The sequence below is a fragment of the Balaenoptera borealis genome (assembly GCF_965194805.1).
Source record: "Balaenoptera borealis genome assembly, chromosome: 1".
Classification (NCBI taxonomy): Eukaryota; Metazoa; Chordata; class Mammalia; order Artiodactyla; family Balaenopteridae; genus Balaenoptera; species Balaenoptera borealis.
Window position 1 is genome coordinate 19,312,657 of NC_138860.1, and position 26,165 is coordinate 19,338,821.

General features: G+C 38.7%; 1 protein-coding gene across 10 annotated transcripts in view; it reads left to right on the forward strand.

The window, feature by feature from the left end:
• Positions 1-718: 718 nt before the first annotated feature.
• The window catches only part of MARK1 (microtubule affinity regulating kinase 1), a 149,778-nt gene continuing 124,331 nt past the window's right edge, over positions 719-26,165 (forward strand). For 6 of the 10 annotated variants that reach the window (XM_082394337.1, XM_082394340.1, XM_082394339.1 and 3 more), the window contains exons 1-2: positions 749-852; positions 12,245-12,304. In XM_082394337.1, coding sequence (XP_082250463.1) covers positions 802-852; positions 12,245-12,304 — 111 coding nt within the window. In that variant the 5' untranslated portion in view covers positions 749-801. Of the gene's footprint in view, positions 853-12,244; positions 12,305-26,165 lie in introns of all 10 variants that reach the window. The other 4 variants (XM_082394341.1, XM_082394342.1, XM_082394345.1 and 1 more) reach the window with 1 other exon arrangement.

Here is a 26,165-nt window from a genome sequence, read left to right on the forward strand (position 1 = left end):
CGGGAGGAGGAGGAGGCGGCCCCGCATCCCTAATGAGGGAATGAATGGAGAGGCCCCCTCGGCTGGCGCCCGCCCACCCGGCGGCGGCCGCCAAGTGCCTCTGGGCGCAGCGTGCCGCGCCCGCCGCTCCTCGCGCAGCCGGCTCGGGCAGCTCCTCCCGGCTCAGGCGCGGCGGCTGTGGCGGCGGCGGGGACCGCGCGGACCGAGCAGGGACGGGGGCGCCGGAGGCGCGGGGCGCCGGGAGCGGGGGCGCCGCCGCGCTGGGCCCCGGGCGCGTGGCTGCGGCTCGGCCGGGCGGCGCCGCTCACCTGAGGCGGGGCTCTGGGCGCGGCGCGGGCGGCGCTGTCAGGGCCGCGGCTCCCGGCTCCCGGTCGCGCTCGGCGGGCCGAGCCAAGCAGTGATTTGCGGCGCCGCTTCACCTTCGGCCATGGCCGGGAGAGCCTAGCGGGGCCCGGACGCCGCCCCCCGACTCCCGCCCCGCCTCCCAGCCTCGGCGCTGCATCCCGCCGGCCTCGCCGCCCGGCCCGCGCCGGGCAACCGCCCTCGCCCGCAGCCCTCCCTCGCCCCGGCTCGCGTCCCCCGGCGGCGCCGCCGCGGGAAGCGGCTCCCCCTCCCCTTCCGCGGCGTCCTCTCCCCCCGCTCCGCCGCCGGGGCCGCTTGTTGCACCGCCCGCGGCCTGTGGGAGCCGCTCGCCCCGGCCCGGCCCCGGCCTCGCGCCCGCGGCCGCAACCCCTGCCGCTCGCTCCCGGGGCCCGCAGCCCGGCCCGCGAGACCCCGGCCCGACCCCGCCGCCCGCACAAAATGTCGGCCCGGACGCCATTGCCGACGGTGAATGAGCGGGACACGGAGAACGTGAGTAGCCGGAGCCTCCCCGGGAGCGGCGGGGCCAGACGCTCCCCGGACCCCCGCTTCACCTTCCGCATGGGCCGCCCCGGGTCCCCAGAGCGGCCACCCGCCGCAGGGTGTCCACCTGGCGCCCGGCGTGACCCTCGTCCCGGGCTGAGCCCCCATCCTCCCTTCCAGCCCCATTTCACTGCTTTCCCCTGAAGGGTGAGGGTGGGGGCACCGTAAGTGGCGCCCTCCCCGCGGAGGTGGTCCTCCGGGAGAGGATGGGGTGATGGAGGGCGACAGGCACAAGGAGATGGCAGAGTGGGCATCCCGGATGGCTTTATTTCCACGCGCATTCCGTATCCCCACCCGAATGTTTGCTTTATGATCACAGACAAGCCATCCGACTGCCTCTTTTCCCTTGCTTTTCTGGCTCTTTCGGTCCTTTGCCCTCCCACCCGCCTGCATTGCCCCATGACTTTGCTTTTTGTAACACTGTGTCCACATCTGGGTCTTGGGCACCAAACGGGGAAGGTCGGGAATGGAAGGGACGAGAATGGGAGTAGAGATTGGATGTGTGTGTTGGTGTGTCCCGAGTTTCTACTGCTGTGTGATACTCTTCTATAGAGATGAGCAGAAGAATTTCACCATCAGCTTCTGTGTCCCCAGGGTTACAGCAAAATGTTTAAAAGCTGTATGAAGCCAACGGCTTTTGCTTCTCTTTCTCAAGTCGTTGGTAATAATTAAGGGCAGGTTTTACTTTAAATACCTCTCCTCCTCCTTGGAGTGTCACACGGTGCATTTCTTTGAAGGAAGGATTTTCTGTGTCTTTGATCAAATTGCCCTCAGGAGTTTTTATCTAGATGCAGATGTCCCTGGTGTTTAAACTCTTGAAAACCGAAAGAACCAGATCAGTTGTATTTCCACATTCTGAAAAGTGCAATTGTGTGTGTGCGCGCGAGTTCCTTTGTGGGAAAGCGTTTAAAAATAATTTTTTTTAAAGCCCTCATGACCTGTAAAGAGGGCCTTTGCTGATCTTTCTGACTGGGTTTGCGTACCCCTTAGAGGGGTGCTAAGTTTTGGTCGGCTGTCCAATTTCTGATTGTCTAGTTAACTCCTTGACTCTCCAGCTCTTGGTGTACCACTGCCTTCATAGGATTGGTAAAATAAAATAATGAAGGGTTTTGGCGTTCTTAAACAAAAGATACGAGACAGAAGACATACAAACTCACCCCTGAAGTGTTGGAGGGAGGTATAAACAGATTTTTAAATCTTGGAGAGTAGGGGAGCACAGAAACTTGATATACGAAGGGAGAAGAAATTTTGGTAAGAGACTATTGTAGAAGACCCAGGAAGAGATTTCAGAGTATGCTTTTGTCTTGTCTAGTGTCGTGCATTTCAAATGGTAAAGATACAGTGTAAGGCTGCTGTTACCGTAACTTATAACTTAGTTTACATCGTAACTGTTTTTAAAAGCCTCCTAATTGTTTTTAAAAATATAATTGATACATAATTTTGATTGAGAGATTGAAGAAGGTGACGGAAAAAGGTACAAAATTGGGTTAAAGTTGATTTTAAAGCCAAGGTAGTACAGAATTTTTCTAACAGAAAATCTTTAAAAAACCGTGTCATTCAGTATGAATGAAAAGTAAGACAGATGATGACCTTTGTTTTTATTAGCAAAACACTCTGTGTGTTTTTAACCTAGGAGAGGTGGAAAAATACATTGTTTTTATTTTCTTCTGGATTTTGAATAGTATAGCTCTTTCCACAGTTGTATGAATAAGGTGCTTTATACAGACATGAGATAGCATTATAGAAATCTGAATCAGGGAATAGTACAAAATGCAGCATCACTTGTAAGACCAAAAAAAAAAAAGGGGGGGGGTTTCAGTTAAGCAATAACAGTGTGCTAAATTTTGCTGTACCTTCTGAAAATGATTATGCTAAGTAAACTGATTTGCTCTGTTTCTGAGCATGTTATTTCAAAGTCACTTTTATGATCTTGTCCCTTGTTGTTGGTTGCATTGTGCATAACTATAGCTCCGTTTAGCTTCCTTTACCCACATCCTGATTTTCTCTTAACTGCCATACGAAGTACCTATTATACTGTGGCTGTTAATTTATCAATAGGTATGCACTCAGTTTTGTTTTTTGAGCTGGAAGGGATAGAGAAGCAGTATTTAAGACAAGGCCTCTCCCCTCAAAGAACTTAAGAAGAAAGGTAAATATAGTCCCAAAGAAATAGTGTACATTAGAAAGCTGTGTGTAAATAGGGCTAAATTGGTTTATAGGTGCTATAGGTGTTTATCAAAGGGTCACCAGTGATGGCTATTAAATCACCATTCGTGTCTCTCTCTGTTCTCTGGTTGGTAGTAAATGTCATTACCCATTCTTGCTTACCTCTCATCAGTGAAATAAAGGAACATATCTGCTTGTTAGCTAATATATTAAGGCCAGTATGGTAATCAAAATGAACATTTGTTTGAAGTTGTTTTCAGTTAAATTGACACATTTTAAAAAATGGTTGTGAAAATCTACATTCGTGTGACTATTAAATGCTTGTAAGCCTTTTGGAATATTAAGGACATAACTAAAAACATTTTATTACTGCCAAAAATGTTTTAATTTAAACAAATAAGGTAATTAAAGAATCTTTGAATTGTATTGTCATTTGCAGTTATTATAAGCATTTTAGTCATATGTGAATGGATTCGGTATCCTTGGGAATATGTGATGTCTACCCTTCCCCATGTCACTAATATATATTGAGGATATGTAAGTAAATGTTAATATTATATACATATTAAACAGTTCAGAAGAAGAATGTTGCAGCACTGTAACATTAGTAGTAAATATTCTGCTCTTTACTACTACTGTATCTAGTAGAGCGAGAAAGAATTGCTTTTCTCTGAGACCATTCTGTGTGTATTTTTTCAGGAGTATTTTCTTAGATGAAGGATTTGTGTATGCATTATTAATAGGCCTCAAATGGCTAAATACAACAGAACAACCGATGATTAACTTTAAAGGCAATGAATACTTCGCAGTGAAGTAGAAAACATATGTTGTAGATCATAGAATTAATTTATGCAAAATGTGTTTGATTTTAGGTTGTAAAGTGTAAGTCCAGAAAGAGAATGGGTATTTGAAATATATATATATATATATATTTTTTTTTTGCTTCTGTTAGATTATACTTGGATAATTCCAGCGTGGATAGAGAGAATATATTACCGTTACTCTTATGTACTTTTAAATGGAGCAAGAATTGTTTTCATGTTTTAGAAAAACTCTAATTTTGCTAATTTTTATGCATCCAAAGTGTCCCGAGTAGCTTTCTGTGGTGAAATTTTGATCAGTATGAAGGAAATTGATTTGATTCCTTCTCGGGATGTTTTAAAATTGACTTTGGTTAAGTTTATTTTGAAACTTTTAATAACAGAACTCTTGATGATGATTGTTTTCATAGATCTGAATTTCACTGTAATGGCTGGAACAACTACCAAGGTGGACATTAGTAGTTTGAAAAGGCAAGAGTGAAGCATGCTTTTGCCACTACTGCTGGGTTTTCTAATTTTCCTGTGCATACCTCTCATGTCACAGGACCTATCACATTGCCTTCTAATTGCTGATTTACTTTGTCTCCTTTGTTCTGTATCGCCAGTGCCAGTACAATGACTAGTAGTAATATATAAGAGATCAGTCCTATAATATTCCCCTTTTGAATTTTTTCATTTGTCATCAAAATATATTAGTGACCCTGGGATCGATGGATATTACATACTACAAAGCCTTCAGAGAGTGAAGTGACCTGCCCAAGGTCATAACGAATATTTGATGTCTTCCACTGTTGCTTTACTCACGTTATTGCTTCTTGAGGTTTTTGGTTTGTTTTGCTTTTGTCTTAGAGATTTCAAAAGAACATGTGCGATGATATGAGATACTTTATTGGTTGAAGAACAGGGTATGCCATGCTCATCTCATTCCTGAGCCTTTGCTATTTTCTCTGTCTGGAGTGCCCTGTTCTTTTCCCCTTACCCCAGACTTACAAGTCCCTTATGGCATGGCTCATGTTTTTAAGAAGACCTCTGAAATGATTGCAGCCAGCACTGCTGTCTGCTGTAGCTGAACATCTGTGTATGTGTAGGCCATACCACTGGTCTCCAAAGTGGGTATGCAGGACGGTCTGTTGTGAGAAAAAAATGTCTTTGCCTTCTATCATTTTCCTTCTGAACTCAATGCTATTACTAACTCTCCTTCTTCTCCTTCTCCTTCTCCTTCTTATCCTTTTAAAGCTCAGGTTGTTTAGAATCAGCCACATATTTTAAATTATTATTATTTTTTTTTACCATTCCCTTTTCCATCTCAGACTTTCCTTTGGAGGTCATTTTCCCTTTTCCTGATAGCATCTTCAAAGTTCTTTTGGTAAAGGATTGTTAGTCATAAACTTTCTTTTTTAAATATGAAAATATTTTTTGTCCATTTTCTTGAAAGATAGCCTTGCTCAGTCTCCTATTCTAAGTTGATATTCCATTGTCTACTTATTTCCATTGTTTCTGTTCAGAAGTCATCTGCCAGTAGGTATAGGTGTCTTTTCTGTCTGTCTCTTTTTAAGATTCTTTTTCTTAGGTGTTATATTTTCTCTACAGTGTATTTAAGTATGGATTTCTTTTCTTCTTGTTTGCTTCTCATGTCTTTGAATTCATATTCTTTTTATTAGTTCTGGATACTTACCATATATTATCTTTTTGAACATTGCCTTGTTTCTGGTCTCTTTAGAATTTTATTTTGGTACTCTGATTACATTATGTTGTACCTTAACTCTTCCATATGCCTTAACTTCTTTTCTTTTCTTTTTCTTTTTTTAACTGAAGTAGTTGATTTACAATGTTGTGTTCGTTTCAGGTGTACACCAAAGTGATTCAGTTATACAGATTCTTTTTTTCATTCTTTTTTCAGATTCTTTTCCATTATAGGTTATTACAAGATACTGAATATAGTTCCCTGTGCTGTACAGTAGGTCCTTGTTGTTTGTCTATTTTATGTATAGTAGTGCGTATCTGTTAATCCCAAATTCCCAATTTATCCTCCCTCCCCCTGCCCTTTTTCCCCTTTGATAACCGTAAGTTTGTTTTCTATTTCTGTGAATCTATTTCTGTTTTGTAAATAAGTTCACTTGTATCATTTTTTTAGATTCCACATGTAAGTGATATCATATGATATTTGTTTTTCTCTATCTGACTTACTTTACTTGGTATGGTAATCTCTGGGTCCATCCATGTTGCTGCAAATGGAATTATTTCATTCTTTTTTTAAGGCTGAGTAATATTCCATTGTGTATATATGCTGCATTTTCTTTATCTATTCATTTGTTGATGGGCATTTAGGTTGCTTCCATGTCTTGGCTATTGTAAATAGTGCTGCTGTGAACATTGGGGTGCATGTATCTTCTCTGGATATATGCCCAGGAGTGGGATTGCTGGATCATATGGTAACTCTATTTTTAGTTTTTTAAGGCCCCTCCATACTGTTCTCCATAGTTATGCTTTAACTTCTTGATTCATTTTTTCTGTGGGTTATTGTGTCTTTGTACTACAAGCTGTATAATTTGTTTAGATCTAAACTCTGTGGATTATATCTTTCATAAATTTTGGAAATGGAGCAACCATTATCTCTCTGAATATAGCCTTACTACTGTTCTCTCTAGTGTTTCTGGTCCTCTGATTAGATATGCTAAAATTCTCTTTCTATGCTACATATGTCTTAGACGCTCATCCATTTTTTCCCCCTATTTCATTGTTTCCCTGTACTGTAATCTATAGTACAATCTGCTGTACAATTTCTGCGTGTAACATGTTTAGGTCTATCTTTCAGTTAACTAAAACTCTTTAGCTGTATTTAAATCACTGTTAACCTTTTTGTTGAATTTATTTTTTATACTGGGAAAAAGCACATAACGTGAGATCTGCCTTTTTAACAAATTTCTAAATGTACAATACAATATTGTTAACTGAGGCAGAACCTTTTCATCTTGCATGCCTGAAACTTTATGTTCATTGAACAGCTCCCATTTTTCTCTCTCTCTAGCCCCTGGCCACCACAATTCTACTTTCTGCTTCTGTAAGTTTGATTGCTTTAGATACCTCATTTAAGTGGACTCATGCAGTTTTTTTTTTTTTTTTGAAGTATAGTTGATGTACAATATCATGTAAGTTACAGGTGTACAGTGTACTGATTCACAATTTTTAAAGGTTATACTCCATTTATAGTTATTATAAAATATTGGTTATATTCCTTGTGTTTTACAATATATCTTGAAGCTTATTTTATATGTAATAGTTTGTATCTCTTAATCCCCTACTCTATATTGCTTCTCCCCTCTTCCCTTTCTCCACTGGTAACCCTAGTTTGTTCTCTGTATCTGTGAGTCTATTTCTTTTTTGCTGTATTCACTAGTTTGTTGTATATTTTAGATTCCATATATAAGTGATAGCATACAGTATTTGCCTTTCTCTGTCTGACTTATTTTACTTCGCATAATACCCTCCAAGTCCATCCATGCTGCTGCAAATGGCCAAATTTCATTCTTTTTTATGGCTAAGTAGTATTCCATTGCATACATATACACCACATTTTCTTTGTACATTCGTCTGTTGATGGACACTTAGATTGCTTCCATATCTTGGCAGTTATAAATAATGGTGCTATGAACATTGGCATGCATATATCTTTTCCAGTTAGTGTTTTTGGTTTTTTTTCGGGTATATACCCAGGAGCTGAATTGCTGGATCACATGGTAGTTGTATTTTTAGTTTTTTAAGAAACTTCCGTATTGTTTTCCACAATGGCTGAAACACTCTACCTTCCCACCAACAGTGTAGGAGGGTTCCCTTTTATCCACATCCTCACCAACATTTGTTATCTGTGTTCTTTTTGATGGTAGCCATCCCAAAAGCTGTGAGGTGATATCTCATTGTGGTTTTCATTTGCATTTCCCTGATGATTAGCAGTGTTTAGCATCTTTTCATGTGCCTCTTGGCCATCTGCATGTCCTCTTTGGAGAAATGTCTATTCATTTCTTCTGCTCATTTTTAAATCGGATTTTTTTTTTTTTGATATTGAGGTGTATGAGCTGTTTATCTTTTAATTTAATTTTTTATTTTACATTGGGAGTATGGCTGAGTTACAATATTGTGTTAGTTTCCGGTATATAACTAAGTGATTCAGTTATACATATATATATATATATATCCATTCTTTTTCAGATTCTTTTTCCATATAGGTTATTATAGAATATTGAGTAGCGTTCCCTCTGGTATACAGTAGGTCCTTGTTGATTATCTTTTATATATAGTAGTGTGTATATATTCATCCCAAACTCCTAATTTATCCCTCCCCCCCCACCCATGTTTCCCCTTTGGTAACTGTAAGTTTGTTTTTGAAGTCCGTGAGTCTGTTTCTGTTTCTGAAATAAGTTTACTTGTATCATTCTTTTTAGATTCCACATATAGGTGATATCACATATTTGTCTTTCCCTGTCTGACTTACTTCACTTCGTATGATAATCTCTAGGTCCATCCATGTTGCTGCAAATGGCATTATTTCATTCTTTTTTTTATTGCTGAGTAATAGTCCATTGTATATATATGCCACATCTTCTGTATCTGTTCATCTGTTGATGGACATTTAGGTTACTTCCATGTCTTGGCTATTGTAAATAGTGCTGCAGTTAACATTGGGGTGCATGTATCTTTTCAAATTATGGTTTTCTCCAGGTAATATGCCCAGGAGTGGGATTTCTGGCTCGTATGGTAGTTCTATTTTTGCTTTTTTAAGGAACCACCATACTGTTCTCCACACTGGTTGTACCAACTTACATTCCCACCAACAGTGTAGGACGTTTCCCTTTTCTCCACCCCCTCTCCAGCATTTATTGTTTGTAGACTTTTTGACGATGGCCATTCTGTCCAGTGTGAAGTGATACCTCATCGTAGTTTTGATCTGCAGTTCTCTAATACTTAGCGATGTTGAGCATCTTTTCATGTGCGTTTTGGCCATCTGTATGTTTCCTTTGGAGAAATGTCTATTTAGATCTTCTGCACATTTTTTGACTGAGTTGTTTGTTTTTTTGATATAGAGCTGCATGAGCTGTTTGTATATTTTGGAGAGTCATCACTTGTCGGTCGCTTCGTTTGCAAATATTTTCTCCCATTCTGTGGGCTATCTTTTCCTTGGCTGTGCAAAAGCTTTTCAGTTTAATTAGACTCTATTTATTTATTTTTGTTTTTATTTTCATTACTCTAGGAGATGGATCCACAAAGGTATTGCTGTGGTTTATGTCAGAGCACCTAACAAAGACCTAGCCATACAGCATGTCCACTTGGTATTCTTTATCTGTCTTAAAAAGAGCAACACTAATTGTTTAAAACAAACATAAGGAAGTTAAGCCATTCTTGGACTTCTTGAACATGACTATATCTACTTCCCAACCTCACAGTTTGTGGGGCTATGTTTGCTTCTAAGCATTTTATAGTATCCAGCATTACATTTAGGTCTTTAATCCATTTCGAGTTTATTTTTCTCTGTGGTGTTAGAGAATGTTCTAATTTCATTCTTTTACATGTAGCTGTCCAGTTTTCCCAGCACCACTTACTAAAGAGACTATCTTTTCTCCATTGTGTATTCTTGCCTCCTTTGCTAGTACTTTGTTGAGGATTTTTGCGTCTATGTTCATCAGTGATATTGGGCTGTAACATTTTTTGGGGGGTGTATCTTTGTCTGGTTTTGGCATCAGGTTATGATGGCCTCATAGAATGAGTTTGGGAGTGTTCCTTTCTCTGCAATTTTTGGAAAGAGTTTCAAAAGGATAGGCATTAATTCTTCTCTAAATGTTTGATAAAATTCACCTGTGAAGCCATCTGGTCCTGGACTTTTGTTTGTTGGAAATTTTTCATCACAGTTTCAATGTCAGTACTTGTGATTGGTCTGTTCACATTTTCTATTTTTTCCTGGCTCAGTCTTGGAAGGTTGTACCTTTCCAAGAATTTGTCCATTTTTTCTAGGTTGTCCATTTTGTTGGCATATAGTTGCCTGTAGCAGTCTTTTATGATCATTTGTATTTCTGTGGTGTCAGTTGTAACTTCTTCTTCCTCATTTCTAATTTTATTGATTTGTGCCCTCTCCCTTTTTTTCTTGATCAGTCTGGCTAGCAGTTTATCAATTTTATCTTTTCAGAGAAGCATCTTTTAGTTTCATTGATCTTTTCTATTGTTTTCTTTGTCTCTATTTCATTTATTCTGCTCTGATGTTTATGATTTCTTTCTTTCTACTAACTTTGGACCTTGTTTGTTCTTTCTCTAGTTGCTTTGGGTGTAAGGTTAGGTTGCTTGTTTGAGATTTTTATTGTTTCCCCAGATGCTTGGATCACTATTAACTTCACCCTTAGAACTGCTTTTGCTGCGTCTCATAGGATTTAGACCGTTGTGTTTTCATTTTCTTTTGTCTCTAGGTATTTTTTCATTTCCTCTTGATTTCTTCAGTGATCCATTGGTTGTTTAGTAGCATATTGTTTAGCTTCCACATGTTTGTGTTTTTTGCAGTTTTTTTCTCATAGTTGATTTCTAGTCTCATAGTGTCGTGGTTGGAAAAGACGCTAGATAGGATTTCAGTTTTCTTAAATTTACCAAGGCTTGTTTTGTAGCCTAGCATGTGATCTCTCCTGGACAGTGTTCCATGTGCACTTGGAAAGAACGTGTATTCTTTTTTTAAAGAATATTAAAAATCTACATATAATTTATTCTTAAAGTATACTTTTGGTAAAAATAATCACAAATATTAAAAAAAGTTCTGCATTTTAGTTTTTGGGTAATAACGCAATTCTATTCATCATGGTGCTAAATTCATTTTTGTTTTTGTTTTTTAATTAAAATTTTTTTTTGTAGTTGATTTAAAATGTTGTGTTAGTTTCTTCTGTACAGCAAAGTGAATCAGTTTTGTACATGCATATATCCACTCTTTCTAGAATGTGTATTCTGATGCTTTTGATGGAATGCTTTCTATATATCAATTAAGTCCATCTGCTCTATTGTGTCATTTAAGGCCAGTGTTTCCTTATTGATTTTCTATCTGGATGATCTGTCCATTGATGTAAGTGGGGTTTTAAAGTCTCCTACTATTACTGTGTTACTGTCGATTCCTCCCTTTATGTCTGTTAATACTTGCTTTATGTATTTAGGATTTCCTATGTTGGATGTATATATATTTACAATTATTATATCTACCTCTTGGACTGATCCCTTAATCATTATGTAGTGTCCTTCTTTTTCTTTTGTAACAGTCTTTATTTTAAAGCCTATTTTGTCTGATATAACCGTTGCTACCCCGGCTTTCTTTAGATTTCCATTTGCATGCAATACCTTTTTCCATCCCCTCATTTTCAGTCTGTGTCTTTATATATGAGGTGAGTCTTTTGTAGACAGCATATATATGGGTCTTTTTGTTTGTTTGTTTCCATTCAGCCGGACTGTGTCTTTTGATTGGAACATTTAGTCCATTTAAATTTAAGGTAATTATTGCTGTGTATGTTCTTATTGCCCTTTTGTTACTTGTTTTGGGTTGTTTTTATAGGTCTTTTTTTTCCCTTCTTCTTTTGTTTTCTTCTATTGTGATTTGATGACTATCTTTAGTTTTATGTTTGGTATCCTTTTTCTTTTTTTGTGTGTATATCTATTATAGATTTTTGGTTTATGGTTACCATGAGGTTTTTATTTAGCAACCTGTATATATGTGATTGTTTTAATTTGCTGGTCTCTTAATTTCAAATGGATTTTGAAAACCCTGCATTGGTACTCTCCTCCCCTCACAACTACTGTTTTTGATATCATATTTTACATCTAATTGTTATGTGTATCCCTTAACTGCTTATTGTGGATATAGATGATCTTACTACTTTTGTCTTTTTAACTTCCTATTAGCTTTGTGCCTGGATGATTTCCTACCTTTTTGTTATATTTGCCTCTACTGATGAGCTTTTTCATTTTGTAATTTTCATGTTTCTAGTTGTGGCCTTTTCTTTTTTCACTTAGAGGAGTTCCTTTAATATTTGTTTAAAGGTGGTTTGATAGTGCTGAACTCTTTTAGGTTTTACTTATCTGTAAAGCTTTTAATCTCTCCATCAAATCTGAACAAGAGCATTGCTGGATAGAGTATTTTTGGTTGTAGGTCTTTCCCGTTCATTACTTTAAATATATCGTGCCACTCCCTTCTGGCCTGCAGGGTTTCTGCTGTAAAGTCAGCTGATAGCCTTATGGGAGTTCCCTTGTATATTGTTTGTTGCTTTTCCCTTGTTGCTTTTAATGTTGTCTTAACTGTTTGCCATTTTAACTACAGTGTGTCTTTGTGTATTCCTCTTTAGGTTAATCCTGTATGGGACTTTCTGTGCCTACTGGACTTGGATATCTGTTTCTTTCCCAAGGTTAGAAAAGTTTTCAGCTATGATGTTTTCAAATATGTTCTCTTCCCCTTTCTCTCTCTCTTCTCCTTCTGGGATCCCTATAAGGTGAATATTAGTGTGCTTGATGTTGTCCCAGAGGTCTCTTAAACTGTCCTCATTTTTTTTCATTCTGTTTTTCTTCTTTTCTCTTCAGCATCAGTGATTTCCCCTACTTTGTCTTATGGTTTGCTGATCTGTTCCTATTTATCATTTAGTTTACTGTTGATTGTTTCTAATGTATTTTTGATTTCAGTTAGTGTAATCTTCATCTCTGTTTGGTTGTTCTTTATATTTTCCAACTCTTTGTTAAAAACTTCTAAGTTGTCACTCTGTGCATTCATTCTTCTTCTGAATTCTTTGATCATATTTATGATCACTACCCTGAACACCTTCTTGTGTAGATTGCTTCTCTCCAGTTCACTTAGTTCTTCTTCTGGGATTTTATCTTGTTTCTTTGTTTGAGGTTTTATCTTATTTCCCTATCACCACATTTTACCTAAGATACTGTTTTTATTTTTTTTCTATCTGGTAGGTTGATTATGTTTCCCAGGAATTCAGTTCCTCTCATCACCCAAGCGATATGCTATAGGAGTTCCCCCTATGAGGGCTGCATGTGTCCTTCTGTTGCTGTGGGCTGTGTGGGCAGTCTGATAGGCTTGGTTGACTCCCAGTCTGCTAGTTTGCCAGGCCCTACTTTGTGCAGAGGCTGCTGGCCGCTGGTTAGTGGTACTGGGTCACGAAGTGGCTGTTTACAGAACCCCTAGGCTCCCCGGAGCTTATGCTGGCTCACTGATGGGCAGAGTCAGGATCCCGAAGACTCTGGGGCTGTTGCCCACTCACTGGTGGTTGAAGCCAGGTCCTGGGGTTAGTGCTGGACTGCTCGCAGACAGCACCAGGTCCTGGAGTTTGGTTGCCTAGGGATCCCAGAGCTGGTGTCAGGTCATTGGCTGGTGGGGCTGGTTCCTGACAGAGTTGGATATGGGGTGTGGGGTGTCCTGAAGCTTGTGTTGGCCCGTTAATGGGCAGGGCAGGGGTCCTGCTGGTCTCAGGGCAGGGTCTGGCCTGCTGTGGGCAGGCTGGGCCTGCAGGCTGTTGGATTGTCATTTTCTTGCATCTAGTGCCTGCCCCCTGGTTGGTGAGGCTGCTCCAGAGGCTAGAGCAAGCTTTCTGGAAGGCAGCCGGTTGGGGCAGTAGGTTCTGGAGCTGGTGCCTGTCCACTGGTGGTTGGATTTGAGTCCTGGGCCCTCTGGTGGGCAGGGCCATATTTGAGGCGTGTCTAGAGGTGCTGTGGGCTCAGGAGGTCTTTAGGCAGTCTGTTTGCTGATGAGTGAGACTGTGTCCCCACCCAGTTGCTTGGCCAGAGGCGTCCCACCACTGGTCCTACAGGCTGTTTTGGGGGACACAAGTCTCAGTGCTGATGAGTGGGGTGGGATTCCACAATGGCACCCACCAGCACAAGCGTTCATGAGGTAGAAGGGGTCCGTGGTGTGAGCTGCAGCTGCCCCCCACCTCTCTGGGAGACTCTCCAAGATCAGCAGATAGGTCTGGTCCAGGCTTCTATCAAATTACTGCTTTTACCCTGGGTCCTAGAACATGTGAGATTTTGTGTGCGCCCTTTCATGGTGAAGTCTCTATTTCCCCCAGTCCTGTGGGGCTCCCGAAATTATGCCCCGCTGGCCTTCAAAGCCAAATCCTCTGGGGGCTTGTCTTCCTGGTATAAGACTCTGGGGCTGGGGAGCCTGACATGGGCACAGAGCTCTAACTCCTATGGGAGAACCTCTGGAATGTAATTATTCTCCAGTTTGTGGGTTACCCATCTGGGAGTATGGGACTTGACTATATTACAAGTCTGCCCCTCCTACCTGTCTTGCTGTGTTTCCTTCTTTATGTCTTTAGTTATAGAAGATCTCTTCTGGTGGGTTCTGGTCCTTCTCATTGATGGTTGTTCTGCAGATCATTGTGATCTTGATGTGTTCTTAAGAGGAGGTGAGCTCAGGGTCTTTCTACTCTGCCATCTTGGTCCTACTGGACTCATGCAGTATTAATCATTCCATGACTGGCTAATTTAATTTAGAATAGTATTCTCAAGTTCCATCCATGTTGTAGCATGTGACAGAATTTCCTTTCTTTTATGGTGGAAAAATAGTTAGTTGAATGTGTATCTTTATCTATTTAGCTATTGATGGACATTTGGATTGTTTTCATATCTTGGCTATTGTGAATAATGATGTAGTGAATGTGGGAGTGCAAATATCTCTTTGATATTTTGATATTTCTGATTCCAATTCTTTTGAATAAATACCTAGAAGTGGGATTGCTGAGTCATAGGGTAGTTCTATTTTTAACTTTTTGAGGAACCTCTGTACCGTTTTCCATAGTGGCTGCACCATTTTACATTACCACTAACTGCACAAGGGTTCTGATTTCTCCATATCCTCGTCAACATTTGTTATTTCCTGGTTTTGTGTTTTGATAATATATTCTAACAGGTGTGAAGTGATCCCTCATTGTGGTTTGGATTTGCATTTCCCTGATGATTAGTGATGTTGAGCATCTTTTCATATACCTGTTGGCCATTTATACATCTTTGGAGAAATATCTATTCAAATCCTTTGCCCATTTAAAAGAGTCTGATTGTTTTTTTGCTGTTGAATTGTAGGAGTTCCTTACATATTTTGGATGTTAACCCCTTTTCAGATACACGGTTTGCAAATCTTTCCTTTCATTCCATAGTTTGCTTTTTCACTCTGTTGATAGTTTCCTTTGCTGTGCAGAAGCTTTTTAGTTTGATGTAATCCCACCTACTTATTTTTGCCTGGTTGCTTGTGCTTTTGGTGTCATATCCATGAAATCATTGCCAAGACCAACATAGTGAACCTTTCCCTCTATGTTTTCTTTTAGGAGTTTTATAGTTTCAGGCCTTAAGTTTAAGTCTTTAATCCATTTTGAGTTGAATTTTGTGTATTATATAAGAGAAAGGTCCATTTTCTTTCTTTTACATCCGGATATCCAGTTTTCCCAGCACCATTTGTTGAAACAGACTGTGTTTTTCCCCTTGTGTATTCTTGGCACTCTTGTCAAAGATCGTTTGACCATATATAGATAGATTTATTTTTGGTCTGTAGATTTTGTTCCATTGGTTTATGTGTCTGTCTATATGCCAGGACCATACTGTTTTATTACTTGTAGCTTTGCAATATGTTTTGAAGTCAGAAAGTGTGAGACCTTCAGCTTTGTTCTTTCTCAAGCTTGTTTTGGCTATTTAGGGTCCTTATGGTTCCCAGTGGATTTTAGGACTGTTTTTTCTGTTTCTGTAAAAAATGCCATTGGGGTTTTGATAGGGAGTGTGTTGAATCTGTAGTTTCTTTGCGTAGTATGGACATTTTATCAACATTAAATCTTACAATCTATGACATAGGAGATCCTTCCATTTATTTGTGTCTTTAATTTCTTGTAGCAATGTTTTGTAGTTTTCAATGTAAAAGTATTTTGCCTCCTTGGTTAAGTTTATTCCTGAGCATTTTATTGTTTTTGATGCTATTATAAATGGAATTGTTTTCTTAATTTTTTTGTGTGTCGTTTGTTGGTGGTACTGTATAGAAACATATCTGATATTTGTTGATTTTGTACTGAAACTTTTATAAATTTGTTTATAGTTCAAACAGTTTGTGTGTGTGTGTGTAATTTGTAGGGTGTTCTACATATAAGATCGTTTCGTACGCAAACAGAGATACTTCTACTTTTTCCTTTCCAATTGGATGCCCTTTATTTTTCTTGCCTAATTGCTTTGGCCAGAACTTCCAGTACAGTTGGTCCTATATATCTGCAGGGTCAGCATCTATGGGTCCAACCAATTGCAACTAAAAAAAAATTCGGAAAGTAAAATTACAGAAAGTTCCATAAAGCAAAAGTTGAATTCGTTGTGCACTAAGAACTATTTACATAGCTTTTATTCATATTATATTATTATATTACTTAATAGTAATCTAGAGATGATTTAAGTATGTGGGAGGATGTGTGTAGGTTATATACAAGTAGTCTTTCATTTTATGTAAGGGACTTGAGCATCTGTAGATTTCGGTAACCATGGGGGTAGAGGGGCCTGGAACCTATCCCCTGAGGATACTGAGGGATGAGGGTACTGTGTTGAATATAAGAGGCAATAGTGAGTATACTTTCCTTATTCCTGATCTTAGAGGAAAGACTTTCAGTATGATGTTAGCTGTGGGCTTTTCATATGAAGCTTTTATTATGCTGAGGTAATTTTTCTATTCCTAGAGAGTTGAGAATTTTTATCATGAAAGGGCATTGAATTTTGTCAAATGCCTTTTATGCATCAATAGAGATGATCATATGATTTTTATCCTTTGTTCTATTAGTGTGGTGTGTTACATTGGTTATCATATGTTGACCATCTTTGTATCTTTGCAATAAATTCAACTTGTATGATCCTTTAATATGTTTTAAATTTGGTTTGCTAATATGTTTAGGATTTTTGCATTTATATTCATCAGGGTTATTGGCCTTTAGTTTTCTTTTATTGTAGTGTCTTTTTCTGGCTTTGGTATTAGTGTAATGCTGGCCTCATATGATGAGTTAGGAAGTGTTCCCCTTTCTTCAATTTTTGGAAAAGTTTAAGAAGGACTGGTATTAATTCTTCTTTAAATGTTTGATAGAATTCACCAGTAAAGCCATCTGGTACTGGGTTTTTCTTTGTTGGAAGGTGTTCGATTACTAATTCTATCTCCTTACTAGTTATATATCTCCCCAGATTTTCTGTTTCTTTATGTTTCAGTCTCAATAGGTTGTGTTTGTAGGGATTTCTCCATTTCCTCTAGGTTATTCTTGGCATGTAATTAATTGTTCATAGCAGTCCCTTAGGGTCCTTTATATTTCTGTGGCATCAGTTGAATGGTCTCCTTTTCATTTATGATTTTATTTATTTGAGTCTTCTCTCTCTCTTTTTTAGTTAGCCTAGCTAAAAAAATGTCATGTGTTAATTTGCATAAAACCAACTCTTTGTTGACTTTTTCTATTGTTTTTCTATTCTCTATTTCATTTATTTCTGCTATACTTTTAATTGTAATATCTTTCCTTCTGCTAGTTTTAGGCTTAGGTTTTTCTTCTTTATCTAGTTCCTTGAGGTGTAGAGTTAGGTTATTTGAGAGAGATATATATATATATACATATATAGATATAGATATAGATATATATATATATATGTTTTTTTTTTTGATGTAGGCGTTTATTGGTCTAAATGCTCCTCAGTACTACTTTTGCTTCATCTCCATACATTTTTGTGTATTGTGTTTTCATTTGTTTCAAGATATGTTTTTAATTTCCTCTTTGATCCATTGGTTGTTCAAGAATGTGTTAATTTCCACATGCATGTGAATTTTCCATTTTTTCTTCCTGTTATTGATTTCAAATTTTATACCAGTTTGGATAAGATATTTGGTATGATTTTAGTATTCTTAAATTTGTTAAGACTTGTTTTGTCACCTGGAGACCGTTGTATGTGCTTTCTGCTGCTGTTGAGTGAAATGTTCTGTATATTCCTGTTAGGTTCATTTAGTCTGTAGTGTTGTTCAAGTCCTCTGTTTTCTCTTTGATCTTCTGTTGGGGTTCTAGCCATTATTAACAGTGAGGTGGTAAAAATCTGTTATTGTGTTGCTGTCTATTTCTCTCCTAATTTCAGTCAGTGTTTGTGTATTTAAGTGCTTTGGTGTTGGGTCTAGAAATATTTATAATTGTTCTATCTTCCTGGTGAATTGACCGTTTTATCATTATATAATGTCCCTCTTTGTCTCTTGTGACATTTTTTGACTTAAAGTCTAATTTGTCTGATATAAATATGGCCACACCTGCTCTCTTTCGGTTACCACTTGCATGGATATCTTCTTCCATGCTTTCACTTTCAGCATATGTGTGTCCTTACATCTAAAGTGAGTCTCTTTTAAACAGCATCTAGTTGGGATTTTCTTTTTTTTTTTTAAATCCTTTCAGTCATTGTGTCTTTTGAGCATGGAGTTTAAATTATTTATATCTAAAGTAGTTATTGATAGAGAAGGATTTACTTTTGTTATTTTGTTAATTGTTTTCTGTCTTATAATCTTTTTTGTCTCAACATCTTTTGCTGTCTTTTTATGTGTTTTGATTTTTTTTTTGTAGTAACATGCTTTGATTTATTTCTCCTGTGTGTGTGTGTGTGTGTGTGTGTGTGTGTGTATGTGTGTGTATGTGTTTTCTGTAGGTATTTTCTTTGTGGTTACCATGGGGCTCATCTAAAATGTTTTATAGTTACAGCAATCTATTTTAAGCTGATAACAATTTAACTTCAATTTCATACAAAAATTTTGCACTTTTATTTTTCCCTCCTCAATACTTTATAGTATTGATTGCACAAATTACATCTTTTTATATTGTGTTCTTTAACATACATTTATAGTTATAATTTAAAAAATATTTTTGTTTTTTAACTAATGTACCAGAATTAAAATGATTTATGTACCATCATTACAGTATTATAGTATTTTGTGTTTGTCTGTGTATTTCTTTTTACCAGCAGACTTTATATTTTCATATGCTTTCCTGTTGCTGTTTAGTGTCTTTTTGTTTCAATTTGAATGACTGCCTTTAGTATTTCTTGTAAGGCAGGTCTAGTGGTGATAAATTCCCTCAGCTTTTGTTTAAAAGTTTGTTAAAAATTTTGAAAATTTTTCTTTCCTTCATTTTGAAGGACAGTTTTCCTGGATACAGCATTCTTGGTTGGCAGGTTTTTTGTTTTTTGTTTTTTCTTTCACCAGTTTGAATGTATTAATTGCATTTTTTCCTGGTCTGCAAACTTTCTGCTGAGAAATCTGCTGCTAGGTTTGTGGGAGTTCCTTTGTATGTGACAAGTACTTTTTTTCTTGCTGCTTTCAAAATTCTCTGTCTTTGACTTTTGAGAATTTGATTATAATGTGTCTTGGTGTGGACATATTTGGGTTCATCCTGTTTGGGGTTCATCCTATTTAAACTCTCTTGGGTTTCTTAAATCTGGATATCCATTTCCTTCTCCATATTTGGGAATTTTTCAGCCATTTTTTTCTTTAAATAAACTTTCTGTCCTTTCTCTCTCATCTTCTAAGACCCCCAAATGTGGATATTGTCCCTATAAATACCATAGGTATCCCATAAGTACTTTAGGCTTTCTTCACTCTTTTTTCATTATTTTTTGTTTTTGTTTTTCTCACTAGATAATTACAAACAACCTGTCTTCAAGTTTGTTGATTCTTTATTCTGCTTCATCAAGAATTGGTTGAACCCCTTTAATGAATTTTTCAGTTTAGTTATTGCATTCTTCAGCTGCAAAATTTCTGTTTGGTTTTTTTATCTCTTTATTGATATTCTGATTTTGTTTATGCATCATTTTCATAAGCTCATTGAGCATCTTTATGTCAGTTATTTTGAACTCCTTGTCAGGTAATACGTATAACTCTGGTTTCTTTAGGCTTGATTTCTGGAGACTTATTTTCTTTCCTTGAGTGGATCATGGTCATGTGTTTTTTTTGTTTTTTGCTTTTATGTTCCTTGTAGCTTTGTGTTGGTAACCACACCTGTAAAAAAAAATGGCTACCTCTCCTAATCTTTCTGTACTGGCTTCATACATAGAAAGATTTTCACTATTCAATTCAGCTGGGGATGCTCAGGGCTCTCAAACCTTTTCTGTAGTTGCGCCTTTTTCACTTGTCTGGGTAGATTCCTGATTAGAGGAATTTTAGGTTTCTTTTTTTCAGGGGGGCAGCTTGTAATCTCTTGCTCCCTCTGGTGTCTGTCTGCTGTACTGTGGTCGCTCTGAAGCAGCAGCACACTAAACAGCTCTTTTTGTTCTCAGCAGCCACTAGGCATCTAGCATATGCCAGTTCCCATCAGCACCCTGAGTAGAGCTGGGCAGAAACCAGTCCCTTGGGCAATTCCCTGAAAAACCAGAGTGTGCAATGCATGCTCCATTCTTCTGTTTCCCCATCTGTTGAATTTTTAGTTTTGTTAATACTGTTTTTCATCTCTAAAAGTTCTAAGCTTTTATCTTAGACCAAACTGGCTTTTTTTTACATTCTGTTGGTCTTTGTTTACTTTTGTGATTTGATCTTCATTTTTTTAAACATTTAATATATAGTTATTTACATTCTATGCCTAGAAATTCCATTACCTGAAGTCCCTGGGGATTTAGCTCTTGTTTGTATCTACTTGTTCACTGTGACTTGTTTTTTTCCCTTTATTTGCTGATCTTTGCTGATGAACTCATATTTGCCTGATTTTATCTGTGTGAAACTTGGAAGACCAAATTGAGGATGATTTCCTGTATAGAGGGTTTGTGATTGCCCCTAATGGGAACCCCTACTGACCTGGGACACTTTTGTCTCCTCTACGGATCCTGGCTCAATGAGGATGTTGTAGATTCAGCTCTCCTACCTTGTAGTGGGTCCAAGGCTTAGTATTTGATCCTAGGGCAATGCTGGCTTTTGTGGTAGCTTTCAGCTGGAGTTTGTCTTTTATATTTGTTTATTTGTTTTGTTTTTTCTTTGGATGTTTCTCTTATGCCTTTCAAGCTCAGCAGTGCATTAAAAAAAGTGTGTTTTATCTTGGGGGACTCTTTACAATATCTTGCCTGCTATACTATAGAAAGGCTGGAGTAAGCTTTTTGAAAATGGGTGTTCAGAAATTTTCATACTTATATAGTTTTATTACCCTAAACTGTGTCATTTCTCATATCTGTATACTCTAAAATATGGACAGTTTTCAAACCTGTTTATAAATCTTGCAGATCAAAATCTTAGATTTTAGAAGCCATTTGTTACAATTATTAAAATAGATATTTTTCAAGAACAGCTAATTGTCATCAGGAAGCTGTCTCCTAACATTACTTTTATAAAAATTTTTTTCATAATTGGTGGATAGATGGAAATATGGACATCATAAATAAATAAATGTAACCAGAGATGCACTGCTTTTATTTGTATGAGGTACTTTTTTTAATCCATGACAGTCATTGAGATCAAGTACTGACATAAATTTAACTGGTAACCAGTCCTTCAAATCTCTGTATTACCAATTGTTAACCCAAGATTTAAAAAATCAAGAAACATATTTATATTGCATAATATTAGTAATGTTTTATTAATTACTATAAAGTTTGCTCTACTATAGATTTAGTATATGTCCAAGAACTTTCACCTTTTTTTATGTTATGTTTTTTAATGTACATAATCTGTTTGTAAAGTAATACATATATAATTCATAAATCAGTATTTCTAAAGTGGTCCATACTTAAAGGTTTTAAAGATTGGGCACTTGATCTAACGTTTGAAGACTGTTCTATATGATAGAGATAAACATTGTTCTAAAATTCCTCTGTGTGTAAATTTTATCTTCCTAACTCAATTGGAAGAACTCTGAGGTCAGCGATTACTTCCAAATTACTTGTGTATATCTTATGTTACCTACCGTAGTATTTGGCACATTTTTTGACACTCAGCATTTTAATAAATCAAGGTTATTTTTTCTCAAATATAGTGAGTCTGCAGACCAGCTGGGGAGATCATTTCAAATTCACATTTCCTAACCCCTGCTCCCTCTCACTCCATGTAGTTACTCAGTTTCTCTAGGGTAGGGCCCAGGTAATTCTGATGCTGCTATCCATTGCCTAGGCTGTGTAAAACACTGCTATGATGATGATGATGATTACATTGTAATAAGTCTCATCTTTTGATTAAAATGAAAAAAGAATTACGTTTGATGGTTATTAAAGAAAGTGGGATAGGAGAAATGATGAATCAGTCCTTTCCGTAGGTGATGACAGCAGTAGAAAATAATGGAATTGTCTTGCTTGGAGATAATGAGGTACGTGTGTGGCATTTGTGTGAGATGGAAGAAGGGGGTAATGAGGAATTTCGTGTTCCTTCCTTCCACCTCCCAGCTTTATGTGGTGAACTCTATTTGAGGGGGAGGTGCCAACAAAATAAAGGGTGCCTTTGATTGTAGGCTGAATCTCTCTTCTGAGAAAGTATTATTTAATATTTTTTTGACCACTGTATCAGTTTAGTTCAGGTTGTAAACAAGTCAGAAACTGAGAAACAGTCCAAAGTCTTAATGAACTACCTGTAAGGGATATAGTAACAGATTTACTTTGAATCTTTAAAGCATGACTACCTTTCCTTTGGGGATCAACAGTGCTGCTTTCACAATTTCAAAAGAGGGTTTGCTTTTATTTCCTTTTCTATTTGTTTCATCTCAACTGGAGAGGATAGGGATACAAAGACCAATGAAACCTGTTCCCTGTTCTGGAGGGACTCAGAGCCTGCAGAGGGAGATAGACATAGAGACAAACAAGTGCAGTAGAAAGTTACAGCTCCTTGTCATCTGAGTGATCAGAACACAGAATAAAGAAGGAAGGGGGAAGCAGGAGCGAGTGCTCAAGCAGAGTTCACAGCCTTTGAACTAAGGCTTGAAGGATAAGTAGTCCTTTGCCAAGCGGCTCTGTGAAAACTTGAGTTGGTGGGAGGAAGAGGCTATCGGGCCTCTTCGGAGGAGCATTATGCAGAGGCCCTGTGTGTCATGCGGCGCAGAGGCAGACGGCAGCCTGGAGGGGCAGCGTTTCATGAGAGGACCAGGCAGGAGAGGAGGCAGGGCCCTGCAGGCGTGCCTCAGCAAGAAGTGGCCCTGGGGGCAGTGGTGGCCCTTGGGTGATTTAGGCAAAGGGTCAGCATGATTAGATTGTGTTCTGGGTATGCTGGCATGTTTTAGAGACATTCCGGGTTTTGAATTCCATGGCCTGCTTTCTCATGGCCCATGAAAGAGCTTTTAAGATGGTGCTTATAAAAACTTTACTTGGCATATTGGGAGAAGGGTTTGGTAAAGGGGAGATGCCAGTGCTGGGGACAGAGGCTCTCTCCTTGACCACACTTTACTCGGGCTACTCTGAGCCTTCTTTTCAACTAGGCTTTGACCTCGGCCTTCCAGTCTGTCCTGTCCTTGCAGCTGCACAGTCCCATCTCAGCAAAGAATTCTGCTACATCGGTTTAGTGAGAATCCCATACCCTTGCTATCTGACCACCTGCATATCTAATCAAGTTCCTCAGCCCCTACCTTTGATGTGTAAGCTCTTGACCTGCTTCCAGCAAGAATCCTGTTTGGCCAGTTTAGCGAGAATCCCCCTACCTTGATGTTTCCTCAGTAATTTTCCTTCCACTGACGCCCTCCCTGTGCTCCTTGGCTGTAAATCCCCAGATGTCTTTGCTGTATTCAGAGTTGATCTCTCTCCCGTATTGTAATATCCCTGTAAGAATCCCTGTGCAAGAATCTTGAATAAACTCTCTCTTTCTCTGTTCTTGTTTTAACAAGTATTAGAATAATTATTTCTTTGACACCAGTTAAGAAAAGATTCACATTTCATGATGAAATCCCGTACACATTTCACCGTGGTAGTACGTATTGAGAATAAGGTTAGAGAAGCCCATAGTAACCTTAAAAAAATTAGGAGGCCAGAAAGTAGAGCCTCTCCAGACTTAGGGCAGAAGAATAGGGTGATACATGGGGCTTAGGACAAGGATTTAGCAGATGCTGAGATTGGTAACTCATTATCCTTTCATTGCATCCTGTCTTTGTGAATTTTATCAGTGGTGAATACAGTTGACCTAAGGGGGAAGATTATATAGCTGCTAATGAGTCACTAGCTAGTTATCTTGGGTAAGTCATTTACCTTCTCTTCTGGCACTTATTGGTACACCTCATTTTGGTACTTTCCTTTTCACTATAGAAATTATTTGTTGACTGAATAGCGCTACTAAATTATGCCACTGGTCCTTCTGGCCACTCTAGATTCTTTCTGCTTACTGCTTAGATACTAAAAACTGGAGGGAAATAAATTCGGTATCAGTGGCCGCTTTTTTAAACCTGGGGATTGATTTTCTAGTAAGTTCTTAACTACTAGTGGCCAAAAAGCATGCTAAGGAGGAAAGCCTTGAATAGAAAAGGTTGGTACCAGCTTGGTTGAATACTTCTATTCAACGTTTTTCTTCTACCTTTCCTTCCTCTCCAGGAGAGGGAAAAACCAGGGGAGGGAAGAGTATGTCAAATAGGAGACTCTGCTCTCTGTTCGGCCAGGATTGAGTATTTATCACGCAGTTGCTTCTACTCTGTGTGCTCTTTGTGACAGTCCTTTCACACTGTACTGTCATCTTTTTAAGCCTGTCTCACGTACAATGCTGCAAACTCCTTGAGACTGAGAACCCTGTAACTGATTCCCATATCAGTCAAGCAGTGGTGCTGGTATAGTTGGCTTTCAGAATTGCTTGCTGTGTCCTATTAAACAGCAGGAATATGTCAGTAAAATACATCCCTCTCCAAAAGTCCTTTGGTACAGTCGTGTACACACAGTATCTACTTGATGGGTGTTCAGTAAATATATACAATTGAGTCACTCATTCTCTGGAAAACGTTGAAGTACTTTTAAGAATCTGAGGTGGTGCTATGTAGATATGGTATTTGCCTTTTAAATTCTGGTCATTTTAAAAATAAACTTCTGAGGTGTTTTGCAGAGAGGTTTCCCCCTACCCCTCATATTCATGTTCATGAGTTAAAGTCATCAGTTAAAATTTTACTGTACTTTAAAAAATTTATTCAGGAAGTGTATTGACATTTAAGTTGATACGATTATTAGCTTATATTCAGGAATAATTACTGGATTTTGTTAGATTTACTAAATATATCTAAACTGGATGTAGTCTATAGTCAAAGACTAAAGCTCTGGGACTTCCCTGGTGGCGCAGTGGTTTAGAATCCGCCTGCCAATGCAGGGGACACGGGTTTAAGCCCTGGTCTGGGAAGATCCCACATGCCGCGGAGCAACTAAGCCCATGTGCCGCAACTACTGAGCCTGCGCTCTGAGCCTGTGAGCCACAACTACTGAGCCCGTGTGCCACAACTACTGAAACCTGCGCACCTAGAGCCCGGGCTCTGAAATAAAAGAAACCACCGCAATGGGAAGCCCGTGCACCACAACGAAGAGCAGCCCCCACTTGCCTCAACCAGAGAAAGCTCACACACAGCAACAAGGACCCAACGCAGCCAAAAAAAAATTAAAAAAAAAAGACTCAAGCTTTGACTACTAGAGTGTTAAGTTAAATCAAATTTAATGATTTAAAGAACAAACATCCATTGTAATTTCTGGCATGAGTTTGCTGTAAGGTTTTTGCACTTGTGGGAGTGAAAGAGCTAGGAAGTTTCTAAACAATATAATACCGTATTTTTAGATATAATTTAGGCAGATGTTTTCTTGTATCCCCTGGGGACTCAGTTGTGTTAGCCTGTAATGTCTTATGGCAAGCTATAGTTGAAAGACCTCCCAGAGGAATGTTTTGGGGTAGAGGGGAGTATCTTAGGGAGGATTGTGTCTAGAAATAAAACACAGGCTCAACCTCTCCCTGTCCACCTCCTGAAGAGGGGTAATCACCCTTTGTATACCCCAGTTCAGATATAGAAGCGACATTGCTTCTTGGTTAAGGGCACATGCTCTGAAGTCAGACTGTGTGAGTTCAAATCCAAGCTCTGCCATTTACTAGCTCTGTGACCTTGGGAAGCCACTTAATTTCTTTATGTTTCAGGTTCTTTATCTGTAAAATGGAATAACAATAGTGCCTATCTTATAGGGTTGTTGTGAGGTTTAAATGACTGAACACATATAATGCCCTTAGAACAGTGCCTAGCACCTAGTAGAAGCTATGTAACTGTTAGCTGCCAACATTATTATTATTATTATTACCCTTAGATAAAGGAAGTGAATATGCCAAAGTTTTAAGTGCTT